The sequence below is a fragment of the Aplidium turbinatum genome, chromosome 12 (assembly GCF_918807975.1).
Source record: "Aplidium turbinatum chromosome 12, kaAplTurb1.1, whole genome shotgun sequence".
NCBI lineage: Eukaryota > Metazoa > Chordata > Ascidiacea > Aplousobranchia > Polyclinidae > Aplidium > Aplidium turbinatum.
The window spans coordinates 14,054,082-14,069,205 of NC_137483.1; the positions used below are offsets into that span (position 1 = coordinate 14,054,082).

The 15,124-nt window shown below is 37.0% G+C and overlaps 1 protein-coding gene across 1 annotated transcript; it reads right to left on the bottom strand.

Moving 5' to 3' along the window:
• Positions 1-124: 124 nt before the first annotated feature.
• Positions 125-14,418, bottom strand: LOC145780492 (UPF0764 protein C16orf89 homolog). The gene is made up of 8 exons (XM_082592106.1): positions 13,039-14,418; positions 11,049-11,196; positions 10,662-10,774; positions 9,251-9,417; positions 5,707-5,869; positions 4,780-4,936; positions 4,322-4,368; positions 125-3,064 (listed from the first exon to the last, which is right to left on the bottom strand). Exons 1-8 carry the CDS (start codon positions 13,286-13,288, stop codon positions 2,760-2,762), a joined length of 1,350 nt encoding a protein of 449 aa, XP_082448232.1. The 5' UTR covers positions 13,289-14,418; the 3' UTR covers positions 125-2,759.
• Between the last annotated feature and the right edge of the window lie 706 nt (positions 14,419-15,124).

A 15,124-nucleotide genomic window follows, 5' to 3' on the forward strand; every position in this document is an offset into this window, starting at 1 on the left:
TTGATTTTGAACAACTTCAAAAAAACGATCGAATTTACGAAACTAATTATAAACTTTTTCAATACGGCACGTTGGACTCGCGTGACCATCATATCCACACAAGTCGATAGTACATGGGTTTGAGCAGTATTTGTACAATGTGTATTTAGATCGATTTGTACGTTATACAAAATAGATGGTAGGGCATTAAACAGCACTTTTCACTTTTAAACTTTAACATTACGCAATGCAATAAATTATACAAGACAGAAACAGAAAAGCATTCACTTTTGATAAAAGTTCACGGTTGCAATGCAGAAATAAAATGGTTTTTGAAATTGCAACTTAACCAAATCCATGTTACCAAGTGATATGTGTAGCACATAATGAAAGCAAACGCACTCCTCAAAGAAGTAGTGTCGGTGATGGTGAATCGTCGAGCTGCAATGCTTTCAACTCAGCCAAAAAAACAAGTTACTGAAGCGACAGTCTGTATAAGAGCTTCATGATCCTTGCAACGCATCGCTTCCACATCGGCACTGCGACAATTCCTCGAACAAAACCGATGATCCATTCAATGGCAATCGGTCAAGTGAAATCTCGTTACGATTAATAATTTGAAAGCCGCACAGAGATACGTTGCAGGAATGCAGGGGTTATGAAATAACATAAAGCTTTTAACTTGTTTGCATTAACACTAGAACGGCCGAGGTGTCGAAATCGACACTTTTAGAAATTTAGTTCGCTATTTTGGGCCTTAATTGTTATCGCAACGTTTTCAAACTTTCAATAGCTTCCCAATTATACTTACACTTTATAGTTTAGTATTATTTTTCTAAAAAATCTTTTTATGTTATCTACAATGTGCGGATATACCTCCAACGGCCATGGTGTCGAAATCGACACCTCATACAAATTTAATAAGATTTGCAAAGTATAAAAGATTTTCTGCGTGAAAAAACTAATTCAAAAGTTTTCACAATTACTTATAGCGTTTCTCATGGTAATTGTCCAACGCTCGGCTTGATTTTAGGTCATCCTTCTGAGTTTACAAATACCTTCCACAAATCTATCAGCGATTTGCAACAGATAAGTTTATTCACATGCGAGCCACTGAAATGACTTGTTGCTAATTGTATCAACAATTACACTCCGGATTGGAGCCTGCCAATCGACGAACAGCTATTTCCAATGAAAAACAGATGTTCTTTTTTCGTGTTCATGCCAAACAAACCAGACCAGTTTGGCATGAAATTCTGGGTGTTAGCCGAGGTTCATTCCCAATACGTATGCATTATGCAATACCGAACCGTACTAATCGTACCTCGGAGCTATTGAAAGAGAGCAACGAAATGGAAAGCTTCTCCCCGAGGATGTAGTGATCAGGATCATCACCAATTTACACGGACAAGGCGGGTACAACGTCACAGCAGTTAACTTCTTTACTAGGGTGAATCTTGCTGGTTTGCTACATGAAAGAAATATAACCATTGTTGGAACTGTTCGAGCTAACAGTAAAAGACTGACAAAAGAGATGACCAAGGGTGGAGGAGAAAGATTTTCCAGTAATTTCTTCTACAATTCAACGAACAGCTGCATGCTTGTAAACTATCAGTGCAAAAAACATGCAAATGTCCTTTCCACTATGCATAACTGTCCCAGTATTGATGCAACAGAGAAAAAGAAACCCTCTGTGATCCATCTTTATTGCGAGAACAAAGTAGCAGTTGATGTGCAAGAAAATGCACCACACATGCAGCAAGCAAACGATGGCCTCTTGCAGTTTGAACAAATGTAATAGATATTGCAGCTTTGAACTCTTGGATTATTTTTAGAAAACATTCCGGCAGCAACATCAGCCGACGTGATTTTATCCTCCAGATTGAGAGCTTGAGAACTGCTCATGCTATGCTGAAACAAAAGCCGACACTGCAGAGAGAAGAGAAGGACGTCCATATGGAAAACGCAGAAAATGTGCTGGACATTATTGCAAAAACAATAGTTACCATTTGCCGCCACTGTCGAAAAGTGGGAAAAGTTATAATGGTGACTGGAAAGTTACAGAATGCCAAGGCTGCACTACGTAAAGTGTTTGTTGGTTTGTTTTATTTTTATTTCTCCTGAATAAGAAAACTTTGTGCTATTTTTATGATAATTATGTCTTCGCTCTGTTGAACTTTCAGATCATCGTACAGAGTCAAGATACTGTACAGATACAGTAAGCTTCGAACTGATAAAAACCTGGTAGACTACTTCATAATTTTCGTCTAAAACCAAAAAATGAACAGCGCAAATAGGTGACGAAAGTATTAAGTGCTTCAGATAATTTTATCACTGTAAAATAAAACGAACTCTTACTGTTAATTATGCAGAAAAATAAAGTTTTTGTGAAAAGTGTCGATTTCGACACCAGCGGCCGTTGGAGGTATACTTTTTTTTCGGCCGTTCTAGTGTTAATGGCTGAAGTCTGCTGTACCACAAAGGGCATTTATAAGGCAAGGGCGTTTGTTGGCATATAAGAAAAATTTGACAGACAGTCATTGGCGAGGCAACGTGTCATTGTTAACCTACAGATATTTTAAGTTGGTAATCCGACCCAGAGCCTTACGATAAAGTAGCAAAGTATTTTACTAAAATAAAATCAGTGCTTTTTGTTTCAACAAAAAAAAAGGTTATTTGCACTTGAAACGTCAAATCGGAAAAGACTGCATAGGACTGGAAAATTCATTTGCATGATAATGAGGGGTTGAAGCAAGTTTTGGCAACTTTTCTGTACATCATCAGCAATATCGAAATAAGTTCATTTTAAGGCGACATCTGGTAAAACAAAACAGGCACACCTTCGTACAGATCTGCTGGACAATAGGTCTTCGGCGTTTCAGCAAAAAGATCAATATAAAAGCGGCACAAAAACACAAGAAGCCAATAATAAGCAGCCGCAGATGTGAAACTGCCGCTGTTTCCTTGATGGAAACTCCAATATAGGGATCATATTGATGTTTCCTGTAGAACGGATCGAAAAAGAGACGAAGATATATCGCTAGAAAGCCAGCAGCTAATCCGGTGGCGTGGGTGCTGCATCCGTCTGTAAATGAGAGTTTTCAAAACGCCAGCTTAGCGATATTTCAGGAATTCAGTGACTTGCACAGTTAGTGTTGTGAGATAGCGCAAACCTTCACGCAATATAATAATAATAATGTTTTTATTCGCACCCATTGCGATAACATACAGTACACTGCGATCACAGATGCGATACAACAGACGACAGGAAGCAGCGAAGTGACATATTGTCCTCGAGTCAGCTACTCCCCTTATTTTGGCTTGCCATTAAGTGTCTTTGCCGAGACACAGCCGCGTGCTCTGGAGCGGTGTCGAACCCACGTCCTTTCGAACGTCGCGCAGACGTTCTTACCACTCGGCTGCGCAGTTACATTAAGCAAATCAAAAGAGAATTAATGTCCCAGCCAACAAATCAGGCCATATTTATAGTTTATTTAGGCTACATCAATGCAAAATAAAAACCAAAAGCAAGCTTGCAACAGCAGTTGGGGAACGTTCAAATATTACGTAACGCCTTCGAGGGGGAGGGGGGGTTATGCAAAGCGTTACGTTAGCGTCACATCGGGGGGAAGGGGGTTCAAGCAAAACGTTACGTAACGCTTTCGAGTACGGAATGGTAGTTTTTTGTGCTGAATTCGTAGTGAAAAAGCGTTACATGGGGGAGGGGGGATTGAAAAAAGCGTTACGTTGGCGTTACATGGGGGAGGGGGGGTCAAAAATTCGGAAAAAAGGCGTTTCGTAATATTTGAACGTTCCCTTGTTGAAATGTAAGAATTAAGTTTCATAGTAATCAACGACAAATATTACGATGAATAACAGTAAAATTTATTGTTCGAAAGACGCCGTGTCCCAAGGTCAAGTGAACCATGCAAATACTTTATATTAAATACGTTGTAATAAACAAGACTATTGCCAGCTGGGGGCCATAAAACTGGGACCACCGGGTCAAAGCAATATTTGTCCGCATGCAATGAGCAGGGTTCGTGGCTTGGTCAATAATTACAGAAGACCTTGGCGGTGTTGCGTTTTTCAACATAATACCACACTGGGCAATGATAGTTGATTTTGGAAGCAATCTGTTTTAATAACTGGAACCTGGTAAATGGTCATTCTAATTTCAAATCACAAAATCAGTACCTAGAAAAAAACATGATTTCGTCACGCCTGACTAACTTTACATCACCATAAGAGAGGAGACCCATCAACAGAAAGGTGCAATTACAATCGATCAACATCTAGACACGTTGATTCAACGTAATAAGTAGATAATAAATAAACGTACCATCAAGCACAGATTCAGCAAGAATGTTTCGAGATTTCCATTGCTCTCTGTAATCAGAAAGTATAAAAAATGTCTTCTTTGTGTAAAAGCATTCACCCAACAACAATGTAAATTTAGTAGCCTACAACAACACGGGCCAAAATCGTTCAACTTTGTTAGCTAGTTCTGGTTAACATGATGCAAAAGCATCAAATCACGAATCTTAAACTTGATAATAGTAGCCTATTGTAGATTAGAAATAACAGCTTGTACGATACGGTTTATTCAATCATAGAAAAGGTAAATCACATTGATTACAAACCCACCATAAACAGACACAATAAGAAAGGAATCTGTCTTTGGCGAAACAAGGTCTGACTGTGTTCGAAGAAGATTAAAAGTGCTGATTTTTGATATTTTCAGTTCAAAAAAAAGTAAAAGAGCTCACACAAACGAGTAAGAGCAAGACACCAACTTACCGTTTGTAGTTGATCCAGAACTTATATTCGGCCATGTCCTCATCAGTGGTATCATGGTCAAGGAAGCAACCGAATGTTGGGTTTTGAAACCTCAGAACGGTCTTCAGCCACGGTGACCTCACAGCATCAACAAAGCCAACGCTCCCGCACACAAAACCTTCCAGGAGATGAAAATGTTTATTGTCTAGTTGCTTGAAACACAATCACAGCTAAGTTGAGGTTTTGTTGGTAAATTTACGGAACGTGGTTTTTGGTACGAGTTCTGAATGCAACGAGTAGGTTTCAGACTTTTAACGTAATAGATCAATAAAAAGCAAATTTATTACTGCTAAGTCGCTTTTATGTTTTCAAGAAAGTAAAGTTGCTTGTTTAGTCTAGTTTTGGAGTTCGATTCAATCTTTGTTTGAATTCAAAAGTCATTTCTTTAAACTTAGACGTCAATTTTTTGGCCTATAGGTCAATAAGTTTACTATTAATGTACCGTATATATACTGTATTGTATATATGTAGCTGAATGAGCTCAAATACCTGTTATCTACATCTTATTTGGTTGTCAGTTTTCCCAAGTTTAACAGGATAGTTTCATCATGTACTCGTTCGTATGAGCCAGAAAGTCTGTCATAAGCGAGATGTTTCTTTTTTAGTTTATAAATTGGTTCATCGTGACTTTCCACATTCTCAATCAGTGATTCATAAGTTTTTCTAACCCTGGGACCTCGATTATTAAAAGAAGTCACTTGTGGCCCCTTATCTGTACAACACATAAACAAGTGCATGGTGAAGGAACAAATCTAGCTCCATCTGACACCAGTTAATTTCTTGGTGGGGCTCTTGGTGAAAACTTCCACTTACTGTATGCCGTCATTCGGCAAAGATAATTTGGGATTGGACGAGTTTTTAAGTCATTGCACCCTGGAGTGGACGTACCTTGTTCAAGGAATATATCCAACATTCCTTTTTTCACCCCCTTTTCAGAAATAGCTTCCATCTCAATAACGATTCCAGCACACAATCGCTTTATAATGTCATCGACCCCGTGTTTATAGCCATCCCTGATAGCACGCTTATCCATTTCCTTCTTGCAACCATTCTGAAATAAGGAAATGGCACGAAGCGGTTATAGCATCTTTAAGAAGTTTTTGGTGTCAACTTTTACACTAAACAACATCAGAAGACGAAACAAAACTTGAAACTATTATTCGCTTAACGAACCGAAATGAATTAGTAGACTAGGATGTAGTGACGCGTAGGAGGCAGAATCTTGGCCGGAAAGCGGAGACCGGAGCTTCCGACCCTTGGTAATATCAAATTCTTATAATCAACGTTCCAACAGAACGATCTATTCAAAATGAACCCTTTAAAATGGTTTATTTAGGAATAAACGCTTGGTTAAATTTCAAACTTGGCTATTTTTCTATACATACGATTTAGTATTGTTCTCAAAATGTCGAACATTTTTGATTGACTTCTTCGATCCCATTGTCAACCTTACATATACATTTAAGACCAATGTTACAGGCAGCAAAATGTGTATTCTTACATTATTATCGTACCACAATGATACAAAAGATTAGATTTATCCAAGATTATGAACTCAACCACAGCCATAAGTCAATAAGAGACAAATCGTGGTTGATCAAAATAACATCATGATTATGAAATTACATCTGAAGAGGTTTACTCTTCAATGGTTTGTAGTTTTAAAATTAGTAGAACAAAGTGGTGTCATGGCTGTGTTAGCATGAGTTGAAGGCATAGCAGCACATGATTACCAGGCTACAACATTAAGTGAACACTCTGACAGGACATTTAAAACTTAAATTAATTTCGATCTTTCAGTGTTGAGAATTGTTGTGTAAGACATAAGTACCGTATAAGTAAGCCTGCAGGTCGTCAGAACACTCGGCATGCAACAACTCAGCAAGTACATTTCAGCAACAGCCAAGTCAGAAGTCAGCAAATGAGATTTACTTGCTTATTTCCAGGACCGGATTTATCAATAGGCTAGGCAGGCTGAAGCCTAGGGCCTCAACGTCCAGGGGCCTCGAAATTCGGTTTCGAAATTTGTAATTCTTTTAAAAACTTGACAAGTTCAAACCCTACCTAAAGTGTATATATATATCAAGCTTTTCAGAGTAGAAAATTCTATACACAACTGGTTTCAACCGCGTTGCAAACAGTCATTATTACGTCGTTTGCATCACAATAAAGACAATAATTACGCGCATTCTGCTGGAAGCTTCTATGTTAAAGTACCGTAGTCTTCTCTGCAAAAAACAGTAGCCTATCCGTAGTTGACATCAGGGCTGCCACTCCTTGTGGTTTTCCACTAGGGATCTAGTGGTTTTTGAAATAATCTAGTGGTTTTCTTGGAGAATCTAGTTGTTTTTTTTTTAATTTCGAGAGTAGAAGCATCAACTTTTCTTCTGTAGTTAACAAAGAAGATTTAGATGATTTGCAAGAAGAATAGGGAGCTTTGCCTCAAGCGTGCAATGCTCTCCATGATAGTGATAACCTTAGCCCACCAGAGTTTTGGCTAGAACTGAAAATGGACAACCAAGATTTAAAACTTTTAAAGGAAGCGTATTTGGAAGATGTTGACCCAAAACTTACTGATGAACTTCTACATTTTCATTTGTACCTACGTGAGACAAACACAAAACCAACGGCTTACCGCTACAGAAGAGCAATCTATTTCCTTCTCATGGAGAACTTTATGAAACTATGTGCAACGAAAAAATTAACACAGCCTTTCATAATGTGGAAGACTGTTTCTAAGCGTAATGGTCACTAACTGCTCAGGAGAGAGATCTTTCTCAAGGCTCAAAAATAAACTGAGATCGACAATGTCAATGTCCCAAGAAAGGTTGTCCGCACTGAGCGTTCTGTGCATTGAGAGTGACAAACTTACACAGATAAATTTTGATTAACTTTTGCATGATTTTGCTTTGACGAAAGCTAGAAAAAAATTTGGTAGCCTAGTCTCACTCTGTTTGATGGCTGTAACTATTTCTTATGTCCTCGTAAAAAAAACTTTACAATTATTGTAACGGTTGTTTGATCAAAGAAATTAAAAGCAAAACTGCCTTAACTAAGTTTTTATTCTTTTAATTAAAAATTTGCACCCATGAATGTGGAAAATGAAAAGAACGAAGAGTTTAATGCACTCATATTTTTAACATTAAGCAATGACATGTGATGTTGTGTAGAGAAATTCTGAGCTCAAAAATATGGAGGGGCCTCACAAATGGAGTAGCCTAGGGCCTCTCATGGTCTAAATCCGGCCCTGCTTATTTCGGACTTGTTTGATCATCGCTTGTTAAATTCATTTTGCTGACTTGACATGCCAAGCTTCAGCTTGCTTATCTGTCACGTTCTCTATTTCACCATTTGCCAACTTCAGCTACTTGCTGAAATGTTGCTGGCTCAGTTGTCGCTTGCTCAACTGTCATACGCTCAGTTCACAACTGCCGACTTGTATAAAATCCAAGCTTGCACACACAACTCCGGCCTGGAACCGAGTTGAAAAAAATGGTTGGAGGACGGCCAAATATGTTGCTATTTGGGAAAATTTCTAAGAGTCTTAATTGTTACAATCATAGCCATGACAAATCTGTCATTTTCCCACTTACAGAAGTATGTAAAATAAGCAATATTTGCATCTAGACATATTTTTGGCTTGTTTTTCCGGAGATTAGATTTGTATGTTAAGCATAATTTATGCAATAATAATGTAAAATATGTTCCAACTGCATCCTGGAAGTAGTCTCATCATACAGTCGTTAGGTTTTTGTATAGCAGGATCTTTCGCCAATAGCCATATTTTACTTGCAAAATTAAACTTGGCGAAAAACAAAATGAAGTAAAATTTAAATTGGCACATCAAATGAACAGCTTACAACATAGAATCAACAAAAAATCCTTGATGTTTTAAATGGAACATGCAATTGCACCAAAAACGACACACCAAACGATACTACCTCCAGGGTGTAGTTGGAAAGTCTCACATAATACATTATTATTGCGTGAACTGTGCTCAGCGCACATACCTAATATTCGGTTAAACAAGCCAAACATATGTCTAGGTGCAAATATTGCTTATTTTACTTACTTCTGGAAATGGGAAGATGACAGGTTTGTCATAGCTGTGATTGTAATAATTTAAACTCTTAGAAATTTCCTCAAATATTAACATATTTGGCCGTGTTTTAGTAGGTCATGCCGGAGGTGTTCCATCATTATTAGGATGTATATTGTATTATGTATATACTGTGAAATTGTTAAGATTGCGTTATGAAGCCTGGATCAATAGTTGTATTTGGTAAAATAAGGCCAGATTTGCTAAAAGCTTGCATAAGAAACTTCAAAATGCTCTTCAAGAACATTTAAGGTGATACGTAAAATTCTAAACAAATGTTCGAGAAAAAATGTTGAACTAAAGGAAACTACGATGCCAGATAGTTATAATAACCTTTTCACCAAGTAAAAGCCATAAGATTTGGTGCGTTGAATAATATTGAACCTTTCCTAAAACGGTCATTTTCTCCCAACATTGCTCAATGGAACATTTCTTCATCTTGTTGTTTCCATACAATGCAACCATGCAAAGGTCGCTGTCATCTTCTTCCAAATCTTGACCTGAGAAAGTAAGACTTGAGAGAAAATGCACAATTTTTAATGATCTTTCATACGTAAAACATGCAGAAGCACTGCAAACATGCAAATCTTGATATACCGTATAATAATACTGTAGTATTGTGTGCTTTTGTTGGGTCTGCTACTATTCGGTGAGTCCGATTCGGTGAAAGCCTTTTTGGTGAGAGCCTTTTTCAGAGGGGTCTGCTACTATTCGGTGAGTCCGATTCGGTGAGTCCGATTCGGTGAGTCTGATTCGGTGAGTTCCTAACCTCTAACCCCTAACCCTAACTCCTAACCCCTAACCCTAAAACGGCAATGATAATTAGGCCACGGTACCTGATAATTAAAAAAAAAATTTGAAAAAATCCCCCGTTAAGGGATCGGACTCACCGAATCGGACTCACCGAAACGGGCCATTCCGTTTCAGAGAGTTCCCTATTCGGTTATTTTTGAAATTTTTTTTGAAAATTATCAGGTACCGTAGCCTAATTATCATTGCCGCTTTTACATCGTTTTAACGTCACTAAACGTTGAAATAAGACCCTAACCCCTACCCCTGAAACGGCAATGATAATTAGGCTCGGAATGGCCCGTTTCGGTGAGTCCGATTCGGTGAGTCTGATTCGGTGAGTCCGATCCCTATTCGGTGATTTTTTCAATTTTTTTTTATATTATCGGGTACCGTAGCCTAATTATCATTGCCGTTTTAGGGTTAGGGGTTATGGGTTAGGGGTTAGAGGTTAGGAACTCATCGAATCGGACTCACCGAATAGTAGCAGACCCAATTAGGCTACGGTACTCAATAATTTTAAAAAAAAATCACCGAATAGGGAACTCTCCGAAAAAGGCTCTCACCGAATAGGAAACTCACCAAATCGGACTCACCGAAACAAGCCATTCCGGCTTTTGTTACAGCTGTACCTATATTTATCACAGAAGATATATGTAGCTCTCAACCCTTTACAAGCCAGATAATTTCAGCGCAGCCGTGTAAAAATTCAATCGAATACTGGTATATTATCCTAAACCATGTCCTAAACCCATTTATTCAATGTTGAAAAATATAACAGAGCCGGTGCTATAAGGTAACCAACAAAGAATTAAACCCAAGTCTTCCGACTAAGAAGCTAGAACCCATGTCTACTGAGTCGCTTTTCAAATATATTGTATTAAAAAGCAAGTTACAGATTCTGCACAAAATATGTCTTTCGAAAACCTATGACAAACAGAAAAAAATTGATTACCTTTCTGTGTGACGTTTGGAAACATGTCAACTTTATTCCGAACTGTAAATTGTGGTGTCAGGTGATAAGACGTCCATTTTTCTTTAATGAGGAAATAAAAGTTTTGAAAATATCTAAATAAAATAGTGATTACTTAATTATATACCTCACTACCACTGCAATGTTCACCGATATCACATTATAACAAAACTATGCACTTTTTTGCACACATTTTTTTACCATTCGTTAAGCAGCAAGGTTAATGTTGTGTTTTTTCTAATCAGCTGACTATGCGATGATTCTTTCCAGGAAGTTTCAATTGCACGCTGCAAATCTACTGTATTTGTAGCAATACCTTTGCCACTAAGTAATATGAAACGAGATAATTAGATAACAAAATCCACCCACTCTTTAAAGTTGCTTTCTATAAAAGGAAAAGATTGCTGTACATAGACTTGTATAGAACGCTGAATCCCTTTTAGTCTTATAATCATTGCATCATCCACTTCAGGATAGTCACCCTTTTCTCCCATGTGAATAATTCGATTAATTTCACCTGGAAGTAAAAAATGCTTATCAGTCATCATCATCATCCATTTTACTTCAAAGAAGTGTCTTGCCACACATCATACGAACCATCCTCATCTCTTCTAGTTGCATTCTCCTAATATCTGCCCTCTTCATCGCCCAGCATTCACTTCCATAACACATCACGCTTCTTACACATACCTTGTACTGTACAGTGTACATCTTCCATTCAATCTGCAAAAAAGCATTCTGCCACAAAGTCTGCCTGACAATTCTTAAGACTTTTTCCAACCCACATGTATCCTTGCCGTAACTGCTCTGCTGGTGCAATCATCTATTCCTAACATATCTCCAAAATAGCTAAATTCCATAACTCCTATCTCATCGAATCCCAATTTCATATGCTTTAAATTCCTCAGATCAGTCAATTAACATATATAATATGCTTATTGTTTATAATATGCTTATTGTTTATATAATATGCTTATTGTCCCTGTGGAATATGTGGCAAGAGAGTGATGAGAAATTCAATGCAATGCAAGGAATGTGGAAAGTGGGTACATGCAAGATGTGCTAATGTCAAGAGAGCCGCAACAAGATTGGCGAAGTGTTTTGTTTGTGGGAAATGCAGTAAAGGAAGGAATGAAGTGGAAGGCCATGATGATGAGTTCTGCAATGGCATCGAAACAGTGACAGACTTCTGTTATCTGGGTGATCGGATAAATGGAAGTGGTGGATGTGAAGCAGCGGTGACAACAAGGGCAAGATTGGGCTGGGCAAAGTTCAGGGAATGTGGGGAAATGTTGTATGGCAGAAAATTTTCACTAAGGATAAAAGCAAAAGTATATCGGAGCTGTGTGCGGCCTGCAATGCTATATGGTAGCGAGACATGGGTATTGAGAGAGAGTGAACTGGCAATCCTGAGAAGAACGGAAAGGTCAATGGTGAGAGCAATGTGTGGGGTGAAAACGAGAAGGGAAAAAAGGACTGAAGAATTGTTGGATATGCTAGAGATGAGAGAGACCATAGACCAACTGGCAAGGGCAAATGGAGTAAGATGGTATGGACATGTGATAAGGAGGGAGGAAGGAAGTTTTCTTAGAAAGGCACTAGATCTAAAGGTGGATGGGAAGAGGAAACGCGGTCGTCCAAGAAGAACGTGGAAACAACAAGTGAAGGATGAGTTTAAAAAAGTCGGACTGAAGGAGGAAGATGCAAGGGACAGGGTGAAATGGAGAAAAGGGATTAAAACAATTGCTGCGCGGAAACAATCGGCCACCCCCACTAGTGGGGAACAAACCGACGATGGATTATGATGATGATTGTTTACTGTGTCAAAAGTGCATATAAAAGGATACATAAACTTAAAAATAAGTAATAAGTCTGGGTTATATCCATTATCCACAGGCCTAGACAACGTGCGAACTGTAGACCTGACTGAAAGCCGATGCGATTTCGATTTTAAACTTAAACTGAATTTACTTTATACAGTATACATTAGTATACATTATAATGTGAAACATTGTGAAAAATAATAAAAATAAAGCAAAACAATGAAACAAGAACTTATCATCAAGAGCAATTAGACAAATATTTTTACAAAATTGGTTGTGGAATTGTTCCAAGGAAAACACTATAATTGGCGATTTTCAGACAAGTTTCCCTCAGTTCTTCACTCATCTTAAAGCAAAAACCTTTAAAATACAGCCCTGTATAATGTATATTCATATATAATGTCTTCTCTTTAATGTTATCTTTCCATCATACACGTTCAGCTTGTACACAGTGAAACAAGGTCTATTGTGTATTATAAATTATAACATTTGGTATTTAACCATTCACATGAATAGCCTTCATTATGACAACTCACCTTCTGCAGCTCTCATGCCAAAAGCAAAATCAACAGTGGCATCTTTCTTATGTTTGAAATAATAAAACACAATCTTTTCCAATGCTTGAAGCGTATTTTCCAATGTTATATCCGCAGCAATAACATCTTGATGGACAACATTTATTGGAATCGGTTTGAACAACTTTGCTTTTACAATGCCAATTTTTAGGGAACATACAAAAATTGCCCACAAGGAAAATAATAGAAGCCGTTGGGTCATTGCACGCATGGTATTTCACCAAGTCGTAAAACAAGCATTATCCTATAGCCTATATATATAATTGAATGAGAACAACACATACTATTTCTACTTTGCTGATAAATGGCTACAAAATAAATATAAAATTTATAACATTAATTACATGGGATCATTGAAGTGATAAAGTATACATCAAGTAATATGTATCCATGCAAACAAAATTCTAGTACAAACCTTTGATTTTTCTAGATCCGTTACTTAGAAAAGCGACTGAGTTATTATGGTACAAACTGGTACATATGTGAGAAGATTTAAAATTATAATTTTTTACTACTGTAATAGATCGATTGTCAAAAAACTACAATGGTACACAGATTTAAGATAACAGGAAATAAGTTTAGGCAATATAATACTACACAAAATCAATTATTGTATCCAATAGGACACAAAAATTACATACGGTATTAAACAAATTGTGATGTTTTGCATGCTTTGTGCAAATACAATCATTATGGTTTGATACAAAAATGAAAAAAACATACGGGTATGATACATTTGAAAGTAATACTTAAACTATAATGACATTAATATACAAATACAAATTAATTAATTAATATATATACAGAAGCAACATACAAAATGTGGTTAATATTAATTTTAAGCATTGGTGTGTAGCGTTATAACGCAAAAACCACAGGGCAAGCAATGTAGAAAAGCCAATAGATCTTTATTGTACCGTAGTTAAATTTACGAAATATTTGTAACTCTGAGCTCAAGTGACTTTGCATTGACTTCAAGGTCAGATCAAGCAAATTGTGACATTTTCCAAATCAGACTACTGTTGAGTATTTGTGTTGTTTTCTGGAGACAAAATTTCAGTCACGATTTTACATTTTGATCATCACCTATGAGTGTTTCACTGTTTCTGCTGCATTAGATTAAAGATTTTATTCTCCAAAATTATTAAATTGATGAACTAAGTGATGGATCTTTCCAGCTAGGAAGTTTTGTTTGTGTTAACTGTTAAGTTTAATTTTGATAAAAACAAAACGAGTTCTTTCAGTATGATGCTCCGGATACTACCGCAGCCAGTTAGACAGTTAGACACGCTTATAAGAAGGTTAAAGTCATCTGATTAGTATTAGATCAAAAAAATCCCATGCTCTAGAACACAGTTATGAGTAGTTGACTAGTTTCTCTGTTTTCATCACATGCTCAAAATCCCAATAACTCATTTTCCCGTCTTCTTTTTTGCATATTTCCTGAAAACAAGCTAAAAGAGTGGATTGTGGAATATGAGGCGCAACCTGCTTAAAAGCAAATTTGAAGTCTGCAAAAGTCAGATAACCTTGGCACCGAATGTCAAACATGTAAAATAATTCCCTGATGTATTGATCAACAGATTGATTAGCAAGTTTTGTGACCATAATGCATTGGAATGTCTCAAAACACATTCTTTCTTCACAGGAATGTTTATGCTTCTCACATCTCATCAGTTGATTAATTTCATATTTTGAAGGTTTGTATCCAAACAGAAAAAGTATTGCAACCTTTAGATCTTGCCTTGTTAAATAACCTTTGCTGCATAAATCACTTTGATTAAATGCTTTCAAAATTAAACACTCGTTTTCCATTATACAACAGAAACTGCAAATGTTAAATATGCATTGAGTAAACAATTTTTAATTCTCCAATATCTTAAAAATATATCACAACTTACAAACTTTTAAAAAATATTATAACTCTGGTAAACTTTAAGCATACCGTAGTTTATCAATAAAACCGGTTAGCCTTAACTGCAGTCTAAGCATGTTTAGCTCATTTGAAAAAAATCAAAGTTTTAGACCTTAACCTAAATTTGGGATA

What these genes read in the sequence shown, in the direction of transcription:
- LOC145780492 (XM_082592106.1), bottom strand. Translation starts at nt 13,288, where the DNA reads ATGCGTGCAATGACCCAACGGCTTCTATTATTTTCCTTGTGGGCAATT. An exon ending in TGGCATGAGAGCTGCAGAAG is followed by an intron (nt 11,197 to 13,038) that starts GTGAGTTGTCAT and finishes TTTTACTTCCAG; the next exon opens with GTGAAATTAATCGAATTATT. An exon ending in TTCTGGATCAACTACAAACG is followed by an intron (nt 4,369 to 4,779) that starts GTAAGTTGGTGT and finishes TTCTGATTACAG; the next exon opens with AGAGCAATGGAAATCTCGAA.